General features: G+C 53.8%; 1 protein-coding gene across 1 annotated transcript in view; it reads left to right on the plus strand.

Moving 5' to 3' along the window:
• The window catches only part of Jph3 (junctophilin 3), a 60696-nt gene that overhangs the window by 20956 nt on the left and 15160 nt on the right, over nucleotides 1–24580 (plus strand). The window contains exon 2 of the mRNA XM_051168837.1: nucleotides 1564–2341. Coding sequence (XP_051024794.1) covers nucleotides 1564–2341 — 778 coding nt within the window. The remainder of the gene's footprint in view (nucleotides 1–1563; nucleotides 2342–24580) is intronic.

The following is a 24580-nucleotide window of genomic DNA, read 5'->3' on the forward strand; positions in this document are numbered from 1 at the left end:
TGCCCTCTGCTGGCCTCTACAGGCATTGCATGCATGTGGTGCACAGATGTACATGCAGGGAAATTTTTAATTAAAAAAAAAAAAAAAAAAATCAAACCAGGCTGGAGATATGGCTTTGGCAGTTAAGAGCACAGGCTGCTCTTCCAGAGGACCTGGGCTCAATTCCCAGCAACCACACAGCACTTCAAACTGTCTGTAACTCCAGTTCCAGGGGATTCAACACCCTCACACAAACGTGCATATGGGTAAAACACCAATGCAGAGGAAATTAAAATAAACCACTTGAAAAAAAATCAAATCTTTATAAAATAGAGAACAGCAGTTGAGGAAGATAGCCATCGTCATCTCACCTCTGCACAGATGCACACGCCTGCACATACCCATGAATGTATGTGTGTGTACACACACACACACACACACACACACACACACACACACACACATTATATGTTGCTATTTTAACCATCGTATTTGGAGAAGGAATTTGGCAGTGTTGCCCAGGTTGGCGCCTCAGCCTCCAAGGGCCACCGTACCATGGCACTTTCCTGCATGCTGTTCAGTGGTATTAAACATGTCACCACGAGGTCACTACCTACACTACAGCTTCTCCGTCACCCCAAATGGAAACATGGCCCCAGTGAGAGGCGTGAGCCATGTGCTCCTGTCCCGGCCCCCTGATCTTCACCCTGCAAGGGACCAGGAAGAGCCTGGCTGCTTTTACTTCTGTGGTGTCAGTGGGACCTCGCTCCTCACGAGGTGAACCTGTGCCCTGCTATAGTGACATCAGTCCATCTTCTTCCTGCCCTAGTTTCCCATGTCCTGGTTTTGCCGTGAGACTGACCATTCTTGACACAGGGTTGTTATGGACTCCTAGGGACAATGCAGTGTATGGGGATAGCGGGAGGGGGGGTGGTTTCTGTGCTTCCGACTCTACTGTGTGTTTGGGGTCTGTGTATCCTTGGCTATCCTGGACTCACTTCGTAGACCAGGCTGGACTTGAACTCACAGAGATCTGCCTGCCTCTGCCTCCTGAGTGCTGGGATTACAGGCATGCACCACCATGCCTGGCTATGGTCTGCTCATTTTAATGCCCCTTTCCATACACCTGAAGCTCTTCTATGGTGTCCCGTCTCCGTGGGCTGACAAACCTTCTGGGACACCCCCAATAGCAGCAGTGGGTACCTCACTCCCTCCCCCAAGGTGAACCTGTGTTCTCAACAACCTCACAGTGCTCAGCACCCTGCAGGGCCATGCCTCCTCTTCTCCGTTACCTCCTTCTGAAGGCTCCCCAGGGTCACTGTGAGCTCTACCTGTATCATACCCACCCCAGTCTCAATCCATCCATGGGAGACAGGACAGGAGTGCCTTTGAATATGACCATCAGGGAGGCCAATTTACGGCTTCGCTGTGGTCCCTCTGCCTCTGTGCCCAGGCAAACCCACCCAGGTTTCATTTTCACAGAGAGGTTCTAAGGGGTGGGGGGCAGGTGGATGTGGATCTTCCATACGCCTGTCACCCACGTGCTGCCCCGGGAGCTTACCCCTCTCTCCTTTGTCTCCCCAGGGACATACCAGGGCCAATGGGTCGGTGGCATGCGCCAGGGCTACGGTGTGCGGCAGAGTGTCCCCTATGGCATGGCCGCAGTCATCCGCTCGCCCCTGAGGACGTCCATCAACTCCCTGCGCAGCGAGCACACCAACGGTGCAGCCCTGCATCCGGATGCCTCCCCGGCAGTGGCCGGCAGCCCAGCTGTGTCCCGCGGTGGCTTCGTGCTGGTGGCCCACAGTGACTCAGAGATACTGAAGAACAAGAAGAAGGGACTGTTCCGGCGCTCGCTGCTGAGCGGCCTCAAGTTGCGCAAGTCCGAGTCGAAGAGCAGCCTGGCCAGCCAGCGCAGCAAGCAGAGCTCCTTCCGCAGTGAGGCGGGCATGAGCACGGTAAGCTCCACGGCCAGCGACATCCACTCCACCATCAGCCTGGGTGAGGCTGAGGCCGAGCTGGCCGTCATTGAGGATGACATCGATGCCACCACCACCGAGACCTACGTGGGCGAGTGGAGGAACGACAAACGCTCCGGCTTCGGTGTGAGCCAGCGCTCCGACGGGCTGAAGTATGAGGGCGAGTGGGTCGGCAACCGGAGGCACGGCTACGGGTGCATGACTTTCCCCGATGGCACCAAGGAGGAAGGGAAGTACAAGCAGAACGTGCTCGTCAGTGGCAAGCGCAAGAACCTCATCCCACTGCGTGCCAGCAAGATCCGGGAGAAGGTGGACCGGGCCGTGGAGGCAGCCGAGCGGGCAGCCACCATCGCCAAGCAGAAGGCTGAGATTGCTGCATCCAGGTAGGGCTGGGGAGGGGGTCCTGTAGGACCTGCCTCTGGTCACCAGCAGGTGTTCATGAGATGTTCTGCCCGTCGTCGGTGCCGTGCCCAGCGTGAGGCCGGCATGTCGTTTTACTCTTTCCCCCACAGGCACTTGGTTTTCCTTGGTGGCCCCCAAAAGGTGGTTATGGGCTGAGGTGGGACAAGGAAATGATCTGGGGGACGGGGTTGAGGACCTGCAGCTTCCTCCAAAACAGGGCAGGAGGGAGTCAGGAGGCTACAGACAGAGAGGGGATGCTTCCTGTCTGTTTCTGTGTCTTAAGTGTGTTTCGTTCCTGTACACCATTGATGGCTAGAGAAGGCTGCTGTTCTGTTGGTATGATGTGTGGGACACCTGCTGGCTCATGCCCTCTGCTTTGGGCACCTCTTCTAAGGCAACAGAACAGCCGTGGGTGGCAGTGAGGGCCTCACGTGAGAATTGGTATTTTGAGCCAATAGCTGCCCCCACTTGGGCTATGGGGCACTGAACTTGTGGTTCAGAGGGACTACCAGGCCCTAGGGAATAGGTACAGAGGCAGCTGTAGGTAAGCATCTTGTGGTGTGTGTTTCTCTAGGTGTTAGTGCGGTGTGCCAGCCTCAGGATTGGAGAAAGTGTCCGAGGGTGGCTCTGGAAACCACATAGGCGAGTGTGGGAGCCTGGGCTGGTCCCAGCCAGGAAGCTGCAGACAGGGCAGCTTCAGGAGCCACATTCTCAGGCTTGAAGGTACTGACCTGTAGGAAGCCCAGAGCGTGTCTGTGTGCACCTCTGGCTTCTACTGTGATGCACCTGTTAGCTGACTTTGTGAAGGTGCTGCACAGGGTTATCACCTGAACCAGACTGCCACCATCGTCACCAGGTCACATGTGCCCGCTTGCGAAAGATCACGGCGTGTCTCTTTATTTATTGACTTTCCCTCGTGGGGAGAGGATTGTGGGTTCCTCACCTGAGTAGCCAACCGCCCTCATCCCAAACAGATCATCCTCTTCTGCTCTTACTGTTTGTGGCCTCAAGGTCTTGGGCAAGGGACCAGAGTCTGTAGGTGGGGGAGGGTTAGGCAGAGGTTCTGTCTGCGTGGCTCTTGGGGCGCTGACCCTAGTGCTGGGTAAAGACTTTCCCCAAGGCGGTCTTCTGGGGAGAGCACCCACATTCCTGTCAGTAACCTCCACCCCGGCTCTGTAAGGCAGCCTGACGGACGCATTTGCTCCCCAGGGTGAACTCTGGTGGTATGTGCCTTGCTTGGCTTGTTGTTGGGACCTTCAGAGGAGACGGGGAGAGAGAGAGATAGAGGGGGGGGGGTGTTGTTTGCTCTCTGCTTCAGCAGCCTAAGGCCTCAGATGTGTTAGAAGCCGAAAGTCTCTATCACTCCCACTGGGGAGAGCCTGGGGCCGGGGAGCCATTGCATAGGCCTCAGGGGTATGTGCCCATCTGGAAGAATTCTCAGGCAGTGGTGGGCCATCTGAGCATCCAGGAAGCTGAGTGCCTTTAGACTGTAGTGACTGAAGGTTTGCTCCTTCTGGGTGACCTTTGATCACAGTACAAAGCACAGGTGTTGGCTGTGGTCTGGGGGTGGGACACTGTCCCCCACGGTGTCTGTGGTCTAGAGGGGGAACACAAGAACTCAAAAGAGGCTGGAGGAAGGGCAGAGTTTCTACCTCAGGAGTGTAGTGAGGCCTGGCACTGCCCGGTCTTAGCCTCTCCCACATCCCACCACCACCCACAAGTGACTGTGAGTGACGATGGGGGCCGCTGCTCAACTGGGATTTTAGGAACCTGCTAACCTCCCAGTGGTTTTTACCATTATAAATGTAAACATAGCATTTACTTTACTTCATACAGAAAGGTAGGAAGTGACAACCAGGAGACCATGGTGCTGGCTGAAGGCTGATGTGTGTACCCCACACCCTTGGGCACCCCATGAACTAGCTTCCCAAGTGCTTCACCTTGCTGTCTCCCTTGTATTTTAGGACCCTGGTGGATGAGAGACACCCTGCCCTGCCAGGTCTCAGGTGGATTCTTTTTTGTTGTTGTTTTGAGACAAGGTCTCTCTATGTAACCCTGGCTCTCTAGAGCTCACTGTGTAAGCCAGGCTGACACCCTAAACCCAAAGAGATCCACCTACCTCTGCCTTCTGAGTGCTGGGATTAAAGGCTTGTGCTCAGCCTCAGATGAGTTTTTGAGTGAAGAGAGTGTGAGAAGCAGAAGCAAGCGTTGTGGGAGACCTTCCAAAGACCTGATGTCCCATTCAACCCACCACCGGATCCCCACTTTTACTAATGAGAACATGGGACCCCCCAGGCAGTTTCTATAGAGATGCTATGGGACACTGGGTGGGGCTGGACCCAAGCACACGTCAGGGATGCCCCCACTGTGGTTGCTGTTTCTCTCTGAGCCTCAGTGTCCTCACCTGGGGCAGAGGAGCCATGCTGTTCTCAGAGCCTGGCCCTCTTAGCCCCTGTCTTTGGTCTGCCTTCCCCAAAGTGTGAGAGTGAAGAACTGGACAGGGGTTGGCACACAGAGGCAGGGCTAGGAGGACAAGAGGGACTCAAAGAAGTTGGGGGCCAGCCTGGGAGTGAGTGCACAGCCCTGAGTGAGTCACCAGCTCCTTGGGTCCTGGCCAGCTAGTGTCCCTGTCTCATCTGGTGCTCTGTTGTGTTTTCCCTGCTGGGCAGAGGGACAGGTGGAAGGGAGGAGGCAGTGAAAAGATGTAGCTTTGTACACCTGGGTACCAGCAGAAACACACACACACACACACGATTCCTACCTAGTCTGTTGAAGCTCTAAAGCACACCCATGTGCCTCACCCCTATTGGCTGTCTGACCCTAGATTTTTTTTCTGCATTGCTAAAGGTCACAAAGAGAACCCAGTCCAGTTACCTTATCAGTGGCACGGTCGTGAGAAGAGATGTGCCCCAATTCTGCATTTACACTGCTAGGATTCCAGTCTTTTGAGAAAGAGACCAGTTGATGGGAGTGTCCCTCCCAGGCTACCTCCACATAATGTGTAGCATGTACAGGTCTGCCAAGCCCCTTAGTTTCCTTCTGGCAACTCTTAGGTTACTGGTGTGTGCCAAGATGGGTCTGGCCTGATTGCGGCTAACAGGACAGACGGGAGACATCAGACCCTCACCAGAACCAACTTCTTAGGCTCTGGCCTTGACAATAGCAGTGACCTGTGCTCAACTGTGCAGTCATAGTCAAATGCCCAGGGCAGGTGCTCTCTAAGCAAAGGTTCCCATGGTGGAGCCCGTGATGTGGGGCCTGTACTATGGTTGGCCCCATCATCATCACTGATGTCACCTCAGCACTGTTCAGAATCCTGACGCCTGGTCCCTGGAGTCTCCTGTTGGAGGAAGGGAGGCAGCGCAGGGTCATCTAGAAAGCAAGGCACCACCTTAGGCTTTAAGCCTGAGTCTATGTCCCCTACAACCTCCCAATGGGCTTAGAATGTGGGGACCACGGTAGGGAGCCAGAGGCCAGTGTTGAAAGGGTACAGATGACAGATGACTGGCAGAGCCTTGAACAGCAATGAATGTTCATCCTTGGGGACCAACTGGGGTACCATCAAGATGATAGAGTCGTGGGGCCATGTTGCTCCATTCTCGGCCTGCATGTCAGAGTAGTGAGAAACTGCCCATGACATGCTTGTCAGACATTCCAAGACATCTTAGTGATGGCTCCAGCAAGGCTGGGGACAGGCACATAGAGACTAGCTTGGGGCGGGGAGGGGTGCGTTGGGGAACCCCTTCTGAGACCTCTCTTGGTGGAGACAAAGAAGCATTGGCCCCTTGAAGTGCTGTTTAAATACAGCACCAGGGCTGGAGAGATGCTCGGAGGTTAAGGGACCCAAGTTTAGTTCCCAGCACCCTCATTAGGCAGCTCACAACCACTTAGAACCCAGCTCTGGAGAATCAGACGCCCTCCTCTGGTCTCCATGGGTACTACATGCACACACACACACACACACGTTAACATAGGGACACATTCACACTAGAGAGAAGCAAAACGTGAGTCTTTAAATGCAGCACTGCTTCTGGGCTGGAAAGGGGAGGTGGGCATGTGCATCTGGGAAAAGGCCTTCCCAGGAGAGTGTCCAACCCCTGCTGTTCCCGTTCAGACAGTCACACAGCATTTCCTTGTTAATGGAACTGTATGAAGTCTCCGTGCGCCATATTGCACCAAGCATATCCGCTCAGCCCTGCATGCAAATGCCAGGGTCCTCCTCATCCATGCATTTCCCTGTGGTCAACTGTGGTCTGTCCGAAAGTGTCTTGGGGAAAATTCGTACATCATTAATTCATGAGTATTTCCCCCGCTTTGGGACAGGCTCTCCCTGTGTACTCACAGGTTTTTCATTGTGCGCCATTATGAGGTGTATGGTGGCGTCTGGCACCATCCCACTCCGTCCCCAGGCCATGACTCATTTTATGTCCAGCACATCCACACCATGTATAATACCCACACCGAGTTTCTGTCTTCAGGTGACCCTGTTTGACTCAGTAGAGTGACTGGTCTGTCACTAATAGTTATTGCTGAGCCCTCGAATGTGCCTGGAATAACTGTACAGAGTGAGGTTTAGGGCCGGCACCTGAGATCTCTGCCTTCCTTGTGACAAGAGGACAGATACCCCACTTTCATAACTTGCTTTGCGAGGCCGGTATTGAGCTGTGTCTGGTGCTCTGAGTTTGTCCCTTCTCCCTTGTCCAGGAGTCTCCACACTGGCACAGCCCCGTGTGCATTATTTCTTCACCGTCTGAGACGTGGGTGTCCCGTGTTGCTGGGAGCCCCTTCCTCTGTTAGCATTCCGGGTCTTTCTGGTCTTGTGATGTTTCTAAAGGAATGAAGCTGCAGAGGCCAGCCCGCTACCCATCCTCTTCCTGCACCTCTCTCCCCTGTAGCATTATGGTCTGCTGAAATACACCTACTGTGAGCCTGTGGTGGATACAGTTCCCAGGGGGAGGAGGTGAAGGGGTCCTGGGTTTATGGCTATGTCCCGAGGGGTGAATAGAGGCCCTGGAATGCACCCACATCCCAAGCCCAGAACTTGCTGCCGTGTCGCCTCTCATGACCAAAGGACTTGGCACATGTTGCTGAGGGTATGGAAGTGAGTGAGTACCGTGGACGCCTCAGGTGGGCCCTATGTCATCACCGGGTCTTTATGTGAGGGAGACAGTGAAGGCAGAGGTTAGCGCTGTAAAGTACAAAGACAGAAAATGGAGCCCAGGAGCCAAGGAATACAAGAAACTTGTAGATGTTGGGGGAAGTTAAGGGAGGGATTTTCCTGAAGTCAGCCTGGAGGAGACCAACACAGGCCACACCCTATTTTTGGTTCATATTTATTTTGACTCATCTGTGCAGCATGTGGAATTTTATTATGGTGGTTGTGGGAGGCATACATTCTTGCCATGCTGGCCAGAGGCCTGCCTGCCTCTGAGCACCCATTGAAATGTTCAAGTCCCTCTCTTTTCCCGCTGGCAGCACTGTCTCATAGTATAGCTTCCTGGTCCAGGATCAGGCTCCCTCCCCCGTGGGAGGCTGGTCACACCTTGGTGGGCAAAGGCCCATCTCTTTGGACTTGGCCTTGCAACTTACAACTGAACAGGGTTGGTAAGGATGAGTTTTAGGGTCCTGGGAAGTGACTGGAATCAGGACCAGCTGAGGGAGGGGACACTGGAGGCACATGGCTGATGTATACCATTCAGGGTCCTGAGTTTTCTCAGAAACCTCAGTTCGGTCTCAGTAAGCTGGGAGATCTTGACCTTGGGCTATGTCTGGCACCTTTTGTGGTACTTCTCAGAGGCTCATAAACTTGGGGATGTGGGCAACGTCTGCCCATGCCAGCACCGCCTCCTGGTCCCCACCCCAAAGGCTGTCACCTTGCTACAAACAGTCAGACACTGTTGTTGGGAGCCACAATTAGGACAGCTGTCACATGCCCTTTCTTATGGAACTGCTGGTCACATGGTAGTCCGGGATCTGGGTAGTGCAGTCTCAAGCACTGTCACCTGGATTCACAGAATCACCACAGGAATCAGAAGAGGAAGGAGCCAGTGGTGTTTCCTGGGCCCAGAGAAATCTTCAGGCCTGCAGTCCTGAGCGGGTAAAGGAGCTGTGGGACCTGGGCCCATGGGACTCTCCTTTCGCCACATGAACTTGTTGCTGTTTAAAAGACCCCTGGGGTGGGCCTCCATGAGATCTCAGTGACCTCTCTCAGGATTTGGTGACACCATCTGCCTAGACCTCCTACTCAATACCCTTTTCTTACTCATCCCTCAAAAGTGCTAAGTGGCTCTACTTTCTGTGACCTCTGTGGTGTCTAAACTCCTGGGGCTTGCTCTCCACTGTGTAGGGTGGCAAGTGGTGTGCTGAGCCACACGCCACATGTGTGCCACACGGGCACCCCAGGAGCCAAGCTGGAGCCAGTGGAGTCAGCATGGGGTGTACAGGCATTTATTGTTCAGGCCTCAGCTCCTATGCCCCTGGGACCCATGTCCAGCATCTCTGCGTCTGCCAGTGGCAGCCTGTCCAACTTTGTTCTTGTTCCTCTCCTGTTCCTAGGCCCACTTATACCTTTTGCAGGGAGCTTGCAGGGCTCCTGCTCAGCCGGGTGGGTCACATGCCTGGGGAAGGGGCTGCTCCAGAGCCTCCTGAGGGTCTGGGGTGACAGGTGTGTACCGCCAGTACACACAGGCTCACCCTTTGCTGTTGGGCCTCTGCTCTGTGAGGTTGCTATTAGACCTTGCCGTGCCATCTGACATAGCTGACCTGTTCTGTGGTCTTCCCACACATCATGGTTCCAGCCACTCTGGCTCTTTTGGGGACCCATCTGCCCTGCTAAAAGGTTTCATGGCCACTGTGGCAAAGTGCCACAGACTGGGCCATCACTGTAGCAGGAACCTGTGCTGTGTGGGGTTCTGGAGGCTGCTCCATGTTCTCTACAGGATCGAGGTGGGGTCTTCTGTACCTCTTGGGTGTCCCTAGGGTTTCCAAGGCTCCATGGCTTGTGGCTCTGTCACTCTGACTTTTGCCTGTCCTCTGTGTTTACTTTCTTTCTTTCCTTCCGTCCAATCCCCCCCCCCCTTTTTAAATGGGGAGTGGTACCACAGTGCTTGTGTGAAGGTCAGGGGACCACTTCATGGAGTCAGTTCTCTCCTTTCACTTTTTATTTGTTTTGTTTTTCAAGACAAGGTTTCTCTGTGTAGCCCTGGCTGTCCTGGACTAGCTTGGTGGTCTTGAACTCACAGCAATCCACCTACCTCTGCCTCCCGAGTGCTGGGATTAAAGTTGTGTACCACCACCGCCCAGCTCTTCTCCTTTCGCTTTTACGTGGGTTGATGGACTTGAACTTGGGTCATCAGGCTCTTATGACAAGTGCTTCACTGCTGAGCCATCTTGCCAGCTCCGTGTTCTTTTTCTTGTGAAAAATGAAGCGCTGAATCCGGGCCCACTGGAGTCCAGAGTGGCCTCATCTTAATTACCCCTGCAATGACCTGTGTCCCAGGAAAGCTGTACTAAGGCATCAAGTTGGCAAGAAGTCAGGCACTAGCGGTCCTGGCTACTGCCCATTCCTCTTCCACAGCCCAGGCTGCTCCGCTGTGCAGTGGGCCATCCCTCTACCATTTGTTGTGACTCCCGTAAGGCCAGGGTACCTGCAGTTGTGGTATCCCCAAGACTCAGCCAAATGCTAGCCCAGGCTTTTCACTGCACATGCAGCCATGTTCATAATCTCAGTGTGCAGGGCTTTCCACTCTTTGGGCTTTTTTTGCTGATGGAGGTGTGTGTGTGTGTGTGTGTGTGTGTGTGTGTGTGTGTGTGTGTGTGTGTGTGTAGTGTAACTGGGTTCTGACATACATGATTCTAGGAGACTTTAAAGTCTTGACAACTTGGGGTTTTTCCCGTCTGTGGGTAAAGCACAGTCGACCATGTGGATGGAAGGACGGAATCCCAGGGCAGTTAGTTCAAGCAAAACGGCACTTGGTTAGCTTTCACTGCTGGAGTGGACTGCAGGCACAGCTGGACCCACAGCTGCAGACAGCACTGGGGATCTTTGTCCTCACAGTTGCTTTCCTGTGTTCAGTGTCACCATCCAGTAGGTTCTCAGCCTGAGGTAGGGAAGGCTGACAGGGTGTGTTTGCTCACACACCCAACAGATCTCAACCTCTGTGGGATGGAGATGCCCATTCTCTCCCAGAAGCCTTAGAGACAGCCTCCTGAAAGCACCCATGCTCCACTGCAGCATGGGCTTAGTCACTTTGCCCATTGCTCCAGGAAAGAAAGGCTGGTTGTATGTAGTTAACAGTCTGATATAGTGGAGGGATGGTGGCACCTGAGGCCTCAGGAGGATATGGTGTCTGCAGACAGGAAGTGGGGATGAGTTATCACACCACTTCCTCCAGCCAGGTTCCACCTCCTGAAGGTTCCACAGTCTTCCAAAACAGTGCATGCTGATAGAATCAAGTGTCCCCAGGAGAAGCCCTAGGGAGGAGCGGAGGGCATGCCCTGTCCGTGGTGCTGAAGGAAGCCTAGCAGGTGAGCAAAGACCATTGGCCAACTTGCTTAGTGCCCCATGGGTGGGCCACTGCATCCTGCCTTTGCTCCCAGGACATCTTCATCACCTCGGATACACAACCATTCCTGCTCTGTTCCCGGCTCAGTCCTGCTCTATGGACTTCTCATATAACCAGTCTCCTGCCCCATGAGGCCTTTTGTGCGTGTTTTAGTTTTCAGTCCACATCACGTCCTCCATGGTTGATGACTAGGCAATATTCTGTGTGTTTACTTATCCAGTCATTATCCTGTGAGCTCTTGACCTGTCTGCACTCTTATCCACTGTGGATAAGGCTCACTTGGGCATTCATGGACACGTGCAGTTTTCCTGAGTCCTGGGGTGACTTTGATTATCTGTTTCTACAGCTGCTGGGTGACATGGTGTGGCTCTCCCCATCCCTTGACAGCACTTGGTGTTGCCTGTCTTCTCTGTTCTGCCATTCCAGTGGACGGGAAATAGTGTCTCATTGTGGGTTTGTGGCTCAGACTGGCCTTAAGCTGGTGACCCTCGCGCCTCTGCTTTCTTTGCTTTCCTTTTTCATCCTAGATTTAACTTGAATTTCCCTGATGACCAATGGTGCTAAGCATCCTTCCATGCATTTAAGGGTCATTTTATACCTTCTCCAAGGAAATCATTCAGTTTAGCTTTTTAGTAAATATTCATACCCTTTGAATGTTGCTTTTTAGTAAATATTTACACCCTTTGAATTTCTTTGGGTTTTGGTTTTTATGGTTTTTCAAGACAGGGTTTCTCTATGTAGCCTTGGCTGTCTTGGACTCACTTTGTAGAGTAGGCTGGCCTCGAACTCACAGAGATCTACCTGCCTCTGCCTCCCGAGTGCTAGGATTAAAGGCATGTGCCACTACCACCTGGCTCACCCGTTGAATTTTAAGTCTGTCTAATTTGCAACCAGGCTCCTGGCTTGAGACTGAGCTCCTCCAGAGTGTACTGCTGCCTGACCCTGTGCCCTGGAGCACACAGGAGTGTTGCAGTTATATTTTTATTTTTATTTTTTTCAGAGCTGAGGACTGAACCCAGGGCCTTGCCCTTGCTGGGCAAGTGCTCTACCACTGAGCTAAATCCCCAACCCCTGCAGTTATTTTTATAACATTGTGCTTGTTTCTCACTTCTCTCTTAACCTGGCTATCATCCAAATACTTGAGACTGTATTTGTTTAATAGTAAGCTTCACAACACAATACCTGAGCGGTTATTACTCTATTATTAACCCTTTAAACTAATCTGGTTTCCTCCCAGCATGCATTCCAGTGATGCTTGCACTTTGCTTTCCCTGATCCAGCTCCTCTTCTGATGTCGCTGGGACCTCTCCCGTGGCTGAATCCTCACTGAATCCCCTACTTCCTCCCCAAACTCCTCCTCCCTTGGCTGGCAGGAAGTCCAACCCTAGTCTCTCCCCTGTTTATTGATTGGCTTCAAGCTGTTTTATTGGCATATCAGGGGACAACTGGGGAGCAGAGTTTACACAACATTGAGACAGGAGATTCTCAGAACAAGGCTTACAACCAGATATAGGGAGGGAGTACAAAAATCAGCATTTGAATTACGCCATAACCTTACACCTACCCAGGAGGACACTGCAGAGGGTTCTCTCCAGGATCAGAGCCATACAGTTGGTCCCATGTGTTGGCTCACCTAACTCTGAGCCCTCCCTGCCAGCCTGTCTTGGGTGATCTCTGAGACACAAGGCAGAGGGAATGAGACCCAGCAGGCAGAACCATTTCTACTCCCAACTCCATGGAGACCGGAGCAAGCCCAAGGCTGCTTCTCTTCAGGACCTGTCCATGCTGGGCCGAGCTGCTCAGTGAAGCCAAGTGCCCAGGTCTCCGGTAGTCCACCACTGCATGTAACCCCAGCTCACACCATGATCTTAGGAGGGAAGAGTGAGAAGGCAGAGTCCCCTGAGGGGCAGGGGGGGGGGGCGCTGGGGAACATGGTTCTGATCTAAACGGGGCCTGGGTAACTGTTGGCAGCTTTGGGGTGAGAGAGAAGGGGCCAACAGATATGTGAAACAGACAGCCACACCCTGACCAGGGGCAATCACTCTCAGGGCCTATGGCCCCCCCAATCAGCAGCCTTCCTGGGGCTCTGGCTGCCCCATAGCTACAGGGCAGCTGCCATGTCCCTGTGGAACCCTCTTATTCTCTGAGCACAGAGGCTCTGCTTATGCGTCACCTTGGGCTTCTGGGCTTGGACCAGACTGGGTCAGGGTAGACGTTTCCCAGTGAGGAGTGGGTGTGGGTGGCTGTGTTAGATTTCCCTGAATCACAGAGCTAAGGGACAACCAAGGCAGGCTGTCCCCAAACCCAGAGCAGATGGCCAGCTAGGACCTTCTGTGCTCTGTCTTTTCCTTCTGAGGATGTATTCCACCTGTCACCAGCCCTTGCCTCTATTGCTATCTCTGCATGCCTGTCTCTCCTTTTCTCTTCCTTCTTCCTTCCTTCCTTCCTTCCTTCCTCACGCTTCACCTCTGTTTCCTTAGCTTTCTCTCTCTCGACCTGTTCCCCCGACTCTATCTCAGTCTCCCTCTTTTTCACCTGTGGATCCACACCATGGAACCAGGATGGCCACAGTGAATTGAGTTGGTCCCCTTGCCGTCCAGCTGACAGAGGTTTGTAAGGAGATGGCTCCCAGCAGATGGAGGGAAATGTCACCCCTGTGCTGCCGGCGGGATGGCCTCACTTCTCCAAGCCCCCCAAGCTGAGGCCCACTGGCAGGACTGGCTGCTGCTATAGGGACTGCTGCCTTCCACGGCCCTGTGGCCTCCCCTTTTTGCAGCCCCCCGGGGGGGACGCTGTTAGTGATTTTCCCAGCAGGGTGGCCTGATGGCTGGTGCCTTGAGAAGCAATTATATGAAGTGGCTGAGCAAAGGGAGCTATTATCGGCAGGGCGCCACAGTTGCTGTGACCTCACTTGCCACTTAGCCGTACCCAGCTGGAGCACCCACAGCAGGCCCAGACACCCCGCCCTGGCGTCGGCGCAGCCTGCCTCTTGTGGAGACCAGCTGTTGGGGAAGCTGTGGCTGATAGAATGGTAGTGGCTGCCTAGGACATTGGGTTGAAAGGGATTAGAAGGCCAGATCTGGGCGGGAAGCGGCACTCCGTTGATTAGTAACTTCTCTTACAGGCTCACCAAGGAGTGCTTCTAGGGGAGGTGTGTGTTGTCTCTGGGTTGTGTTGACTTAAAGCTCTGGAGGTGAGCTTTCCCAGGTACCCCAGCACGGTGTGTGTATGTGGGACACAGGTGTGTTCACGTGTCTGTTAGTGTGCTCACATGTGCCTCTGTGTGTGTGAAGGCCAGAGGTCAATGGTATCTTCCTCTATTGCCCTTGACCCCTGAACCATCTCCCAAGCCCTATGGCATTTGATTTGCAGTTTTTAAGAACTGTGGTTGAAGGAGCCGTGAGGATGACTCAGCTGGTAAAGCGCTTACCTCACAAGGGTGAGGCCCTGAGCTCCATCCCTGGAAGCTACATTAAAAAGGCGGGCATGGGAGCCAGGCGTGGTGGCGGTGGCGCACACCTTTAACCCCAGCACTTGGGAGGCAGAGGCAGGCAGATCTCTGTGAGTTCGAGGCCAGCCTGGTCTACAAAGCAAATCCAGGACAGCCAAGGCTACACAGAGAAACCCTGTCTCAAAGAACAACAAACAAAAAGAGCTAGGGTGATGGAGGTTGAACCCCTAAGTCTCCCTGCCCAGTGAGCCTAGCTTAATCAACAGTCTTGAGCCAGGGAGAGACCCTGTCTAAACAAAACAAAAAACAAGGTGGATAGCATCTGAGGAAGATGCCTAGAGTTGACCTTTGACCTCCACATGTATGTGCACATGTGAGAACACATACACATACAACTTGCTGTCTTTCTAATAAAGCTCACAGAACAAAATTATCATCTTAGCCATTGTCCATGATGTCAAGTTCATGCAACCATTACCAGCATCAGTCTCTAGACTGGAGCCCCCTGAGCTCATTAAACATGGCTTCCCTCTCGCTTCCCAGCCTGCTGGCTATCATAAAAGCTGGGGCTTGAGGGATGGTAGGACTGTGGAAAATGTGCCCCCTCAGTCGAGGCTGGCAGGGTACCTGCTTAGCCTCAGGAGAGAACCCTGGCCCAATGTCAGGCTTCCAGCAGGCCTGGCTGGGAGGGGACGTGGATGCATTCACTAACCTTTAGTTGTGGATTTTGAAGCAGGGTCTCTCCCTCCGTATAACAGGTGGGTTTTCAATTTGCTGTCCCCCCGCCTTACCCTCTGAGCTTTCTTTAACACCTACCCTGGCAGCTGTGACCTGTGGTTGCCCTTTCTGCACTGAACGCTCCTCAGGGGCTCCTTTTCCCTGCAGGTCCCACAGAGCCTGATACTGCCAACCTCGCCTGCCCCAACAGTCACAGTCCTCAGTTCCCGCTGTGGGTGACTATAAGGACGCTGATGTGGCAGGACAAAGAAAGGTCTCACGTGGGGTTGACATTCAAGGGTGGCAGCGAAGCTCCAATATTAGTTTCTTGTTACTGTCTTGGGGTTGCCAAGGATTGAGCCCCGGCCTTGTGCACGCTGGGCAGGCTCTCCAGCACTGAGCCCCACCCTGCTATAATGACAGCTGCGCGGGCAGTTTTCACAGGATGCTTGCTTGAAAGACAAGTATTTTCTCCAAGAGAACAAGGACTTATTTCTTGCAACGAAGATGTTGTTTCCCTCTGCGTAGGCCCACACCACCCATGTCAGAAGACCCAGCATGGACCTCTGCACCCCTGGCTTCTTGTGCCTTGTTTCTGTGGTGTCAGAACTGGCTAGCCTGCCCTCATGCCTTTCACAACAGCACCCACAAACTAGTTCCATTTCCAAGTTTAGGCAAAGTGTTTGTGGCTGTGACTGTGCCCTTGGCCCTGCTGTGTTTTCACCAGCTTCCTACCCTCCCTGTGTCTCTCCCAGCCCCTGTCGCACAGCCCTGTGATGGATGTGTGATGGAGCCGCACAGCTCCTGCAGTGATGTCCAGAAGTGCGGGCATCTGTTTCAGCTGTGTCCCGGTTCCGTGGCATGCGTGGAAATGACCCATGTTGCAGAGTCACACAAAAGCGTCCAGGGGTTGAAAATAAATGCCTCCCACAGGGGCCTGAACTCTGGGTGCTGGCCAGACCTGTGCTCCTTCTGAGTCTCAGAGCACTTGAGGGGTGTGAAGAGGAGCTGCAGGTAGATGGAGGGATGTTGGCGAGGCCGGGCGGTGACAGCCTGTCAATAGCCTCCCCCTAGACACACATCCTATGGGATGCTTCCCATAGTCTGGCTGGGCTTGCCCGGGTGCCGCTGGGTGAAGCCTAAACTTGGAGTAAAGAGCCAGGCCCTGCCTGGAACTCTGGGAGAAGGCCCTCCCCCCACCTCCTAGGGTCCTCCTGTGGGGTGCGTCTGAGACATGTATCCACTCATTTCTTTAGTTAGCTAGTTAGGTTTTGAGATAGACTCTGTCCCTGTAGCTGTGGCCAGCCTCAAACTGATAGTGATCCTCCTGCCTCACTTCCTGAATCCCTGGCTGTCAAAAGTCAATTGTTCGGATGTTCCTTGTTTTTCTCCCAGATTCTCTGCTCTTTTATATAACACAGTATTTAAGCTTTCTTAGACACAAACCAAACCAAAGGATAAAGCCAGTCTCCTCCGCTCTGCCTGTTTAGTGTCCTCACCTGGTGACTCTCTATGCTGCTCCTCGAGGTTAACAGGGCTGGTCCACTGATGGCGAGAGAAGCTGGCAGGCGCCCAAGCTGGCGCTGTCCTAGGGTAGACTGCACGTCTCCTCCGCAGTACCAGGAGCCATGCAGGGCCCTAGGCTCTGATTCAGAGGCCCCATCTGTGTCTTGTAGCACTACTCGCCCCCCACCCCCACCCCCACGGGCCTGGAGAGCCTCTGTGACCCATCTCAGGCAAGAACTTGTTCTCCCGGCCTGCTGAGAGGCCTCCCAGGCCTCTTCGTCCTGATGAGACAAAGAGACAGCCCCACAGCTGGTTTTAGGTGAGTCTTGGTTGATCACCGGGGGTACAGATGGTGGGTACCTGCAGAGGTCAGGTTGGACAAGAAGGTCTCCTCGTGAAGGGAAGGGTGAGGGACCTGGTCAGTAATCTTTTGTTTTGTTTTGTTTTGTTTTATTTTGTTTTCGTTTTTTTTGTTTTGTTTTGTTTTGTTTTGTTTTTTTGAGACAGGGTTTCTCTATGTTATCTTGGCTGTCCTGGACTTGCTTTGTAGACCGGGCTGGCCTCAAACTCCTGTCTCTGTCTCCCGGGTGCTGGGATTAAAGGCATGCGGCACCACACCCGGCCTGGTCAGTAATCCTAAAGAGCTCTAGAGGCAGGATGGGATAGGGTCAGTTGACAGTCACCTTTTGGCCAGCCAGTTGGGGGCGAGGAGTCCCATGCAGCACTCCCACTGTTCTCTCCCAGCACACGCAAGGAAGCCAGGTCTCTGGGGAAAGGAATGTGACACAGACCCCTGCCCGGTGTTTGTGTAAGCTTTGTAGGGGCCAGATGAGAACTGTGTATCCAGGGAGAGTCTTATCCAGACCTCCACTGCGCAGGACTCCGAGTGTCACTTGCACGCACACATCAGCACCTCCGGTTTCTGTCTTGCTGGCCCTGGCAAGCAGGTGGCACTCAGTGGCTGCTCCTCTCAGGGAAACAGCTCACTGCTGTTCACTTTCCTGCCCAGTCTAAGTCTCATCTCACCCCCCCCCCCCCCCGCAGAGTGGACAAAACAGAACCGTGCTATGCCAGGGTAGCACTTGGGTGCCCATCCAGGACGCCTGAGTCAACTTGCTGAAGCGTGTGGGTTGCAAAGGCCTGGATGACCTTAGCTAGTGACCACACCAAGCCCAAGGAGGCTTTGGCTGGTCCCACACATAGGTCTCAGGGCAGGTGGTCTGAGCTCCAGGGTCCCCAGTGTCCCTTCCTGCTTTCTGAATGCTGCCCACAGCTGCCCCCACAAACAGTTCAGGTCATTGGATTCTCAGACACCTTATCTGAGCTTCTTTGTCCCTCTCCCCCCCCCCCCCGATCTTGCAAGTGACCCCACATTGCAGACGCTGAGCCAGCCAGGGAGACAGACCCAGCCCTCTTCCCTAGGTCCAGACTTCACGTGCAGGAGCAGGACCTGCAGAAACTGGACTTGACACAGTGACAGGGAAGCCTGACTCCCCTCCCCTGTCACCCTGAGTCGCTCCTGCTCAAGCCCTGTGAACTCCAACCCCAGATCCCATCCCTGTCAGTAGATGTGGATTTTGGTTGTCACTGGACTCTCCTAAGTTTTGAAAGAAGATTTTGGTACTGACCCGACCCACCCAGCTCCTAACAGGCTTCATCCTCCGGTGCTGAACTCAGATCGGCAGGGGCAGATCATTTGATTTCTGACGGACGTGGGTAACGTCTTGTGTGCATGTGCAGAAACCTCTAATTTGACTGTGACCATAGCTCTAGTGAGGTAGGCGTTCCCATCATCCATCACTCATGGCATCCACCTGGCCACCCATTTGCAGCCTGGCAGCACCTGTGCAGCCTGCAGCAGCCGGTGTGCCCTCCATCCCCATCCCCTGTACAGCTGCCCTATAGTTTCCTGTGCATTGTAATGGAGAGTCGGAGGGTCGGAGGGTCGCAGAGCAGAATGCAGGAGGCCTGAAGTGGGAAATGCAGGTCCATAGAGGACCACACTCCCCCTCAGGTTCCAGGGAAGCCTCCTCCCTGCTTCAGCATCCTTGTCATCTCTTGGCTTGCAGCCACATTGGTCCAGTCTGCGCCTCTGTCTTTTCATTGCTTCTCTCTGAAAGGTGCTCTCCTCGCCCTCTTCCTCGTCCCCCTATTCTTTTCTGTTGTTTGTTTTGATATAATGTCTCATGTAGACAAGGCTAGCCTGGAATCTGCTGTATACCTGAGGTTGACCTTGAACTCCTGATCTTCCTGCCTCTACCTCCCAAGTGCTGGGATTACAGGCATGCATCCCCATACCTGATAAGAAATCTGCCTCTTTTACTTTTCAAAAAAGATTTATTTATTATGTATACAGTGCTCTGCCTGCGTGTACACCTTGAGGCCAGAAGAGGGCATCTGATCACATTATAGATGGTTGTGAGCCACCATGTGGGAATTGAACTGAGAACCTCTGAAAGAGCAGTCAGTGCTCTTAACCTCTGATCCATCTCTCCAGCCCAGAAATCTGCCTCTTTTAAAGACACTAGTTGTGACAGCTGGGGCCTAGTCACCTGGGTGACTCCATCTCAAGATCCTCACTTTTTTTTTTCAAGACAGAGCTTCTCTGCGTAGCCTTGGCTGTCCTAAAATTAGCTCTGTAGACCAGGCTGGCCTTGAACTCAGAAATCCACCTGCCTCTGCCTCTGGAGCACTGAGATCAAAGGTGTGCGCCACCACTGCCCGGCTCTCTGTCTTTCTGTCCGTCTCTCTGTGTAACTATGCATGTTCCACAGTGTACACGTGGAGGTCAGAGGACAGCTTAGAGGAGTCATCTTTCTCCTTCCACCCTGAGAGTTTGGGAATTGAACATGGGTCGTCAGGCTTGACAGCAAGCCCCTTTTACCCACTGAGCCATCTTGCTGGCCCCTCAAGGTTCTCACTTTAATCATATATACAAAATCTCTTTTGAGTACTCCAGGTTGTTCTTTACAGAGCAAGAGGAGAGCGTGTCCTGTGTGCGTGTTGTGTGGGGAGCTACCTTGTCCAATGTCAAGTAGAAACTGAATGAGGAGTCTGGGTGTGGCATGATGCCTGGTCAATGCTGGCATAGCTCGTAGCCTGGGTCCCAAGCCCTGCCTCTTCCAGCTTTGGCACGGCGGGCTAAGATGGTCTGTGACGAGGCCTCCCAGCCCCAGTTCCACACCCCACTCTGCTCCCCTCCTTGGATGTCAAGATCAGCTCTGCCACTAGCTGCAGTGTGCACTAAGATCTGGTCCCCAGAGACCTGGTGAAGGCTACAAACACCTCATTAGTCCTCGGCATGGCCCCAGGAGGCCAGGCTGCTACGCTTTGCCTTTGGAGAACTGAAAATAATCTCAAAGAAATGGCTCCCTGCAGCTCCAGTGGGTGCAGGAGCTCTGCAGGGCTGGCTGGCTGTGTCCTGTGCCAGGTTGGACTCTGAGCAGGAGGATCCGGACGCAGATGCAAAGCTGGGTGGTCTCCGCCCCTGGGCCCCATCTCCTCTTGCAGGGAGCTCCGTAGGGGTAGGGCTGGGTGGGGTGGGCAGTGAACTGAGGTCAGTGTGGGTTGCACGGAGGAAGGGGCCTTGGTCAGATTTGGGTAGCACCTCAGGGTCATACCTGTGCTGTGGCAGCAGGGATCTGGGACTTTGGACCCCAGCCCCTGTCCCCTTCTGGCTACTTGCCTGCCATCTGGGTCAGTGCTCGTCTCCTGTAGTTCCCCAGGGTGACCCAAACATAGTGCGCAGGCTGACAGCACTTGGAGGTATTGGCAGATTGCGGAGAGCTGCTCCTATGGTGGAAGAACTAGGTGGCAGGTAGCATGCAGGACTGGGTCCCTGACAGGCCGTATTCAGGAGAGGAGAGAAACAAGGGTGTCTCAAGAAACCTGGGCACCGAGCAAAGGCTTCGATCAACATCTCTGCTGCAGCCTGAGGCCGTGATAGGGTCCCTGCCTCCTATCAGCAGTGGGCAGTACACAAGCCTTCCCCTCCCCGTCCCCACCACTCTCTCCCCTCCTTCCCCCTACTTCCCTTCCCTCTTACCTGCTCCTCCTCCTCCCCTCCCCCTCCTCTGACAGGGATCTCTCTGGCCCTACTGTGTGAGAGGCTGCTGTCAGGTCTCTGAGCTCCACCTGGCCCTGTCCTTGGCTGCCTGTGCAGACAAGCACCATGGAGAGTGGGCCCCATCTGTTGACTGGGTTCAGCCAGCGCTTGTGGGGCTATCCTTGGCCCCCTGCCGTGCCCTGCGCTGGGAGTGCATCCTGCTGCCATATGACCTGCTCACATGGGAACACAATGAAGGCGGCGAGGGGTGGGGGGTGGGGGCAGATCCAGGGGGTCCAGCAGGGCTGGCAGGAAAAGGACCTCAGAGGCGCAGAACCTGCCACTAGGTGAGGAGGCGGCAGGATTGGTGGCAGGCCTGAGCTCTGCCCAGCGAAGCATGCGTACTTACTCAGGATTACCACCTTGAAGCTCCCAGTGGTTTTGTCTGGGCGAGGGAGCCCACCAGGGTGGGGAAGCCAGATGGCATCTTGAACGCAGTTCACCCCCACACTGGCTTTCTGTTTTTCATTTCCCTGACCTTGGTGCTCAGGCTCCACTTGGTCCCACTGAGCTCCTGGGAGCGTGCTGGGGTCCTGCTAAGGGAAGAGCCCGGCTTCCTCTTTGTCCTCTGCCCCATGGAGATGTGGGTTCTGGTGGCTAGACAGTGCAGACATCTCCTCCTGCTGTGGAGGCCACTGTTCTTTGCCTGTTGCATGGGCTGGGGCCGAGCTCCATGGCAGAGAGGCAGAGCAGGGTCATCACACACAGTCCCCTTGGGCCATTCCTGGAAGTGAAGCCAGCGGGCATGCTTGGGACTCCATGTACAAGATCCTCCCTGTCCCCTGGTGTTGCCTCAACACCCAAAGTTTGAGGTTTCTGCCTGTGACCGCTCCTTCTGCTGAGGGTCAGGAGGCCCCAGATACCTTATACCTGTCTTAACTAAGTACAACAGGATTCCCCAAATTCACACACACACACACACACACACACACACACACACACACACACACACAAACACACCAAGTGGCTGTTAGAGGCTTCAGGTCACTGTGTCTCTGTTCACACAAATGAGGTCTCAGCTTTCATATAAGCCCATTATTCCTCCCCTCCCCCCCCCCCCCCAGATCCTTTGTCCAGACCCTGCCTAGCCACTCCTGGGAAAGAAAAGGCCCTGAGCCCAGCCTGGAGCGTGGACTGCCCTGTTCAGTGGGTCTCTAGGCTGTTCCTTTGCGTGTTTGTGTGGCTCGCCTGCTATTCCTGGGCACGGGGGTGGGCTGTAGGGTGAGGGAAAAGCGGGGGTGATGGATCTAAAGATAGATAGGAGGCCTGAAGGTGAGGGGAGGTACCGGAAGGAGGGTGAAAGAATGCTAAAAAATCGACCTGCCTTTGCATTTCTCAAGCTTCCCTAGCTCCTGGAGCCCTGGGGTTGTCATGACAACTGAGATACATCCTTTCTGTCCTTCCACTGGCACAGAAACCACTTGGTGTGGGTGGGGCCTATTCTCTGACTGGCCCAGAGCTCCCTGACCCAGGCCACTCAGTACTTGGGGGGAGGGGGAGGGGCGAGGGGGCGGGGCGGAGGATGAGCATCAGCCCAGCTTCCCTTCCTCACCTGTGATGTGGGGTGATTCTGCGGCCTTGGGTCATGAAGGCAATATTCTGAGCAGCATCCTGCCCACGGGGCGACCTCACAGTTTCCAACTGCCATTCCTGCCAGTAGGTCCTTATCCTTCTCCTGTTGGACTTCCTGGTTTTATAAAACCAGGCTTTCTAACCCCCCACCTGCAAAGTCAGCCCCGGTGTCCCTCGGTCAGCATCAGTGGCACTGGTGAGGCTCCAGCCAGCAAGGAGGTATCCACGGGAGGAGGCACTAACAAGGGAAAAGGGAGGCCATCAGGGCCGTGGCGTTCAGATGGTGGCATTTGGTTGATACAGATTGCAGCTCTTGTTCATTGACTGGGCCCATTTGGGCTCCATCTGGGGAACAAGAAAATGGAATCTGCCTCCCACCTCACGCAGAGGGGAATTCCAGGTGTGCAAAAGGCTTGTCTGAAGCTGAAAAAGTGGAGTCCTTGCAGCCGGGCGTGGTGGCGCACGCCTTTAATCCCAGCACTCGGGAGGCAGAGGCAGGCGAATCGCTGTGAGTTCGAGGCCAGCCTGGTCTACAAAGTGAGTCCAGGATGGCCAAGGCTACACAGAGAGACCCTGTCTCGAAAAACCAAAAAAAAAAAAAAGTGGAGTCCTTGCTACGTGGAGCATAGCAGTGCACTCCCATGGCCTCAGCACTGGGGAGGCTGAGTCAGGACTGCAAGTCTGAGAGCAGCAAGATTCTGCTTCAGAAATCCAAGGGCTAGGATACAGCTCGCCAGTAGAGCGCGTGCATACATAGTGCAGAGCCCTAGGTTCCGATCCAAGCATTGCAAAACAGTCAACCTCACTGCTGTGCACCACACCCTGGGTTCAGTCTCCAGCACCATGTGAACCCCGGGTGGAGGCACTGGAGAGATTTGTGTTGTGAAAGTCAGATCACGATCAGCAGATTATCGTTGGACCAGGACTTGAGATTGCAGAAAATGAATGACCCATGGTCACACTCAGCCAAGGCATCTCATTGAGCAGAACCAGGAAGTTCTGTAGGTCACTGATGTGACACAGACTCCAAAGCATGGTGCCAAGTGTAATTGACAGAAGCTAGAAGTGGGGCAGAAGATGTGGGGTGGCTTCTACCGTCATGTCTCATGTCTGACGTATGGGAACCAGATTAATACTTTATTGGGTTTTGAGAGTGTTCGCGCATATGCACAGTGAGGTTTCTTGGAGCCATTCAAGAGGCTGAGGCAGGAGAATTATGAATTCGAAAATGGCCTGGGGTACATAGTGAGAGCCTGTCTCAAGAGGAGAAAGTATTCCTTGGAGATAAAGGTCAGAAGTTCACTTGCCGTCTCCAAGGCCCAAGGGTGATCTCACACATGTTGTTACTGTGTCTGCACTTTGACCAGGACACACTTCTCTGCCACTGCACCAGCATGCCGTTAGCTCTTCTTCCCACTGGGTAGGCCCTGTCCTGTGCCCAGGCCCCACTGCCTGCCTGTGTCGAACATCTGTGTCCATAATGAACAAATGTGTCCAATGGGCATTGCTCCCAGGGGAAACTAGTGACTGATGACAGAGCAGAGATATGGGACCTTTATTTCACTCGCCAGACATGATGCTCACAGCTTTTTTTGTTTCTGTTTTTGTATTTCTGTTGTTGTTGCTTTGTTTTGTTTTGTTTTGTTTTTTTGAGACAGGGTCTCTGTGTTAGCCTTGGACTCACTTTGTAGACCAGGCTAGCCTCAATCTCACAGAGATCGCCTTCCTCTGTCTCCCAGAGTGGTGGGATTACAGGCGTGCACAAACACACCTGATACTTCATTCTTCTGTTCGAGCAGAGTGTCTTCCCACTTAGGAACCTTCGAGGACAATGAAGGTGGTCCCTGGTGCTGTGGGGACAGGTGGGGGGCAGCTGCTGCACTGGCTCTGCCTCTTGAGTCACTGCTGACCCTGGAGGGGCTGGGAGGTGGCCATTCTGTCCCTGGGTTTTCTGTGCTCAGTGCCTGCCCTCCTTCTCCCTACAGCCTACCTCCTCTCATACAGATGCAGCCAACTCAAGCATCTCCCTGTGTCCTGGCTCCCTAGTTTCTCAAGAAAGACTTAAAACAAACACAGCAAAAGGAAGGGAGTTGCTGTTGACAAGAGCTGAGGCTGGGCATGTGTGTCCGCTTGGGAGCCATCAAGAGAAAGTAAAACTGGGCTGTGGGAGGACAACACACTTCAAAATACACCCAGCCCCTTTTTGTTTTGTTTTGTTTTGTTGTTTTTTTGAGACAGGGTTTCTTGGTGCTAGCCTTGGCTGTCCTGTACATGCTCTGTAGACCAGGCTGGCCTTGAACTCACA

This window comes from Acomys russatus, chromosome 26 (assembly GCF_903995435.1).
Source record: "Acomys russatus chromosome 26, mAcoRus1.1, whole genome shotgun sequence".
Classification (NCBI taxonomy): Eukaryota; Metazoa; Chordata; class Mammalia; order Rodentia; family Muridae; genus Acomys; species Acomys russatus.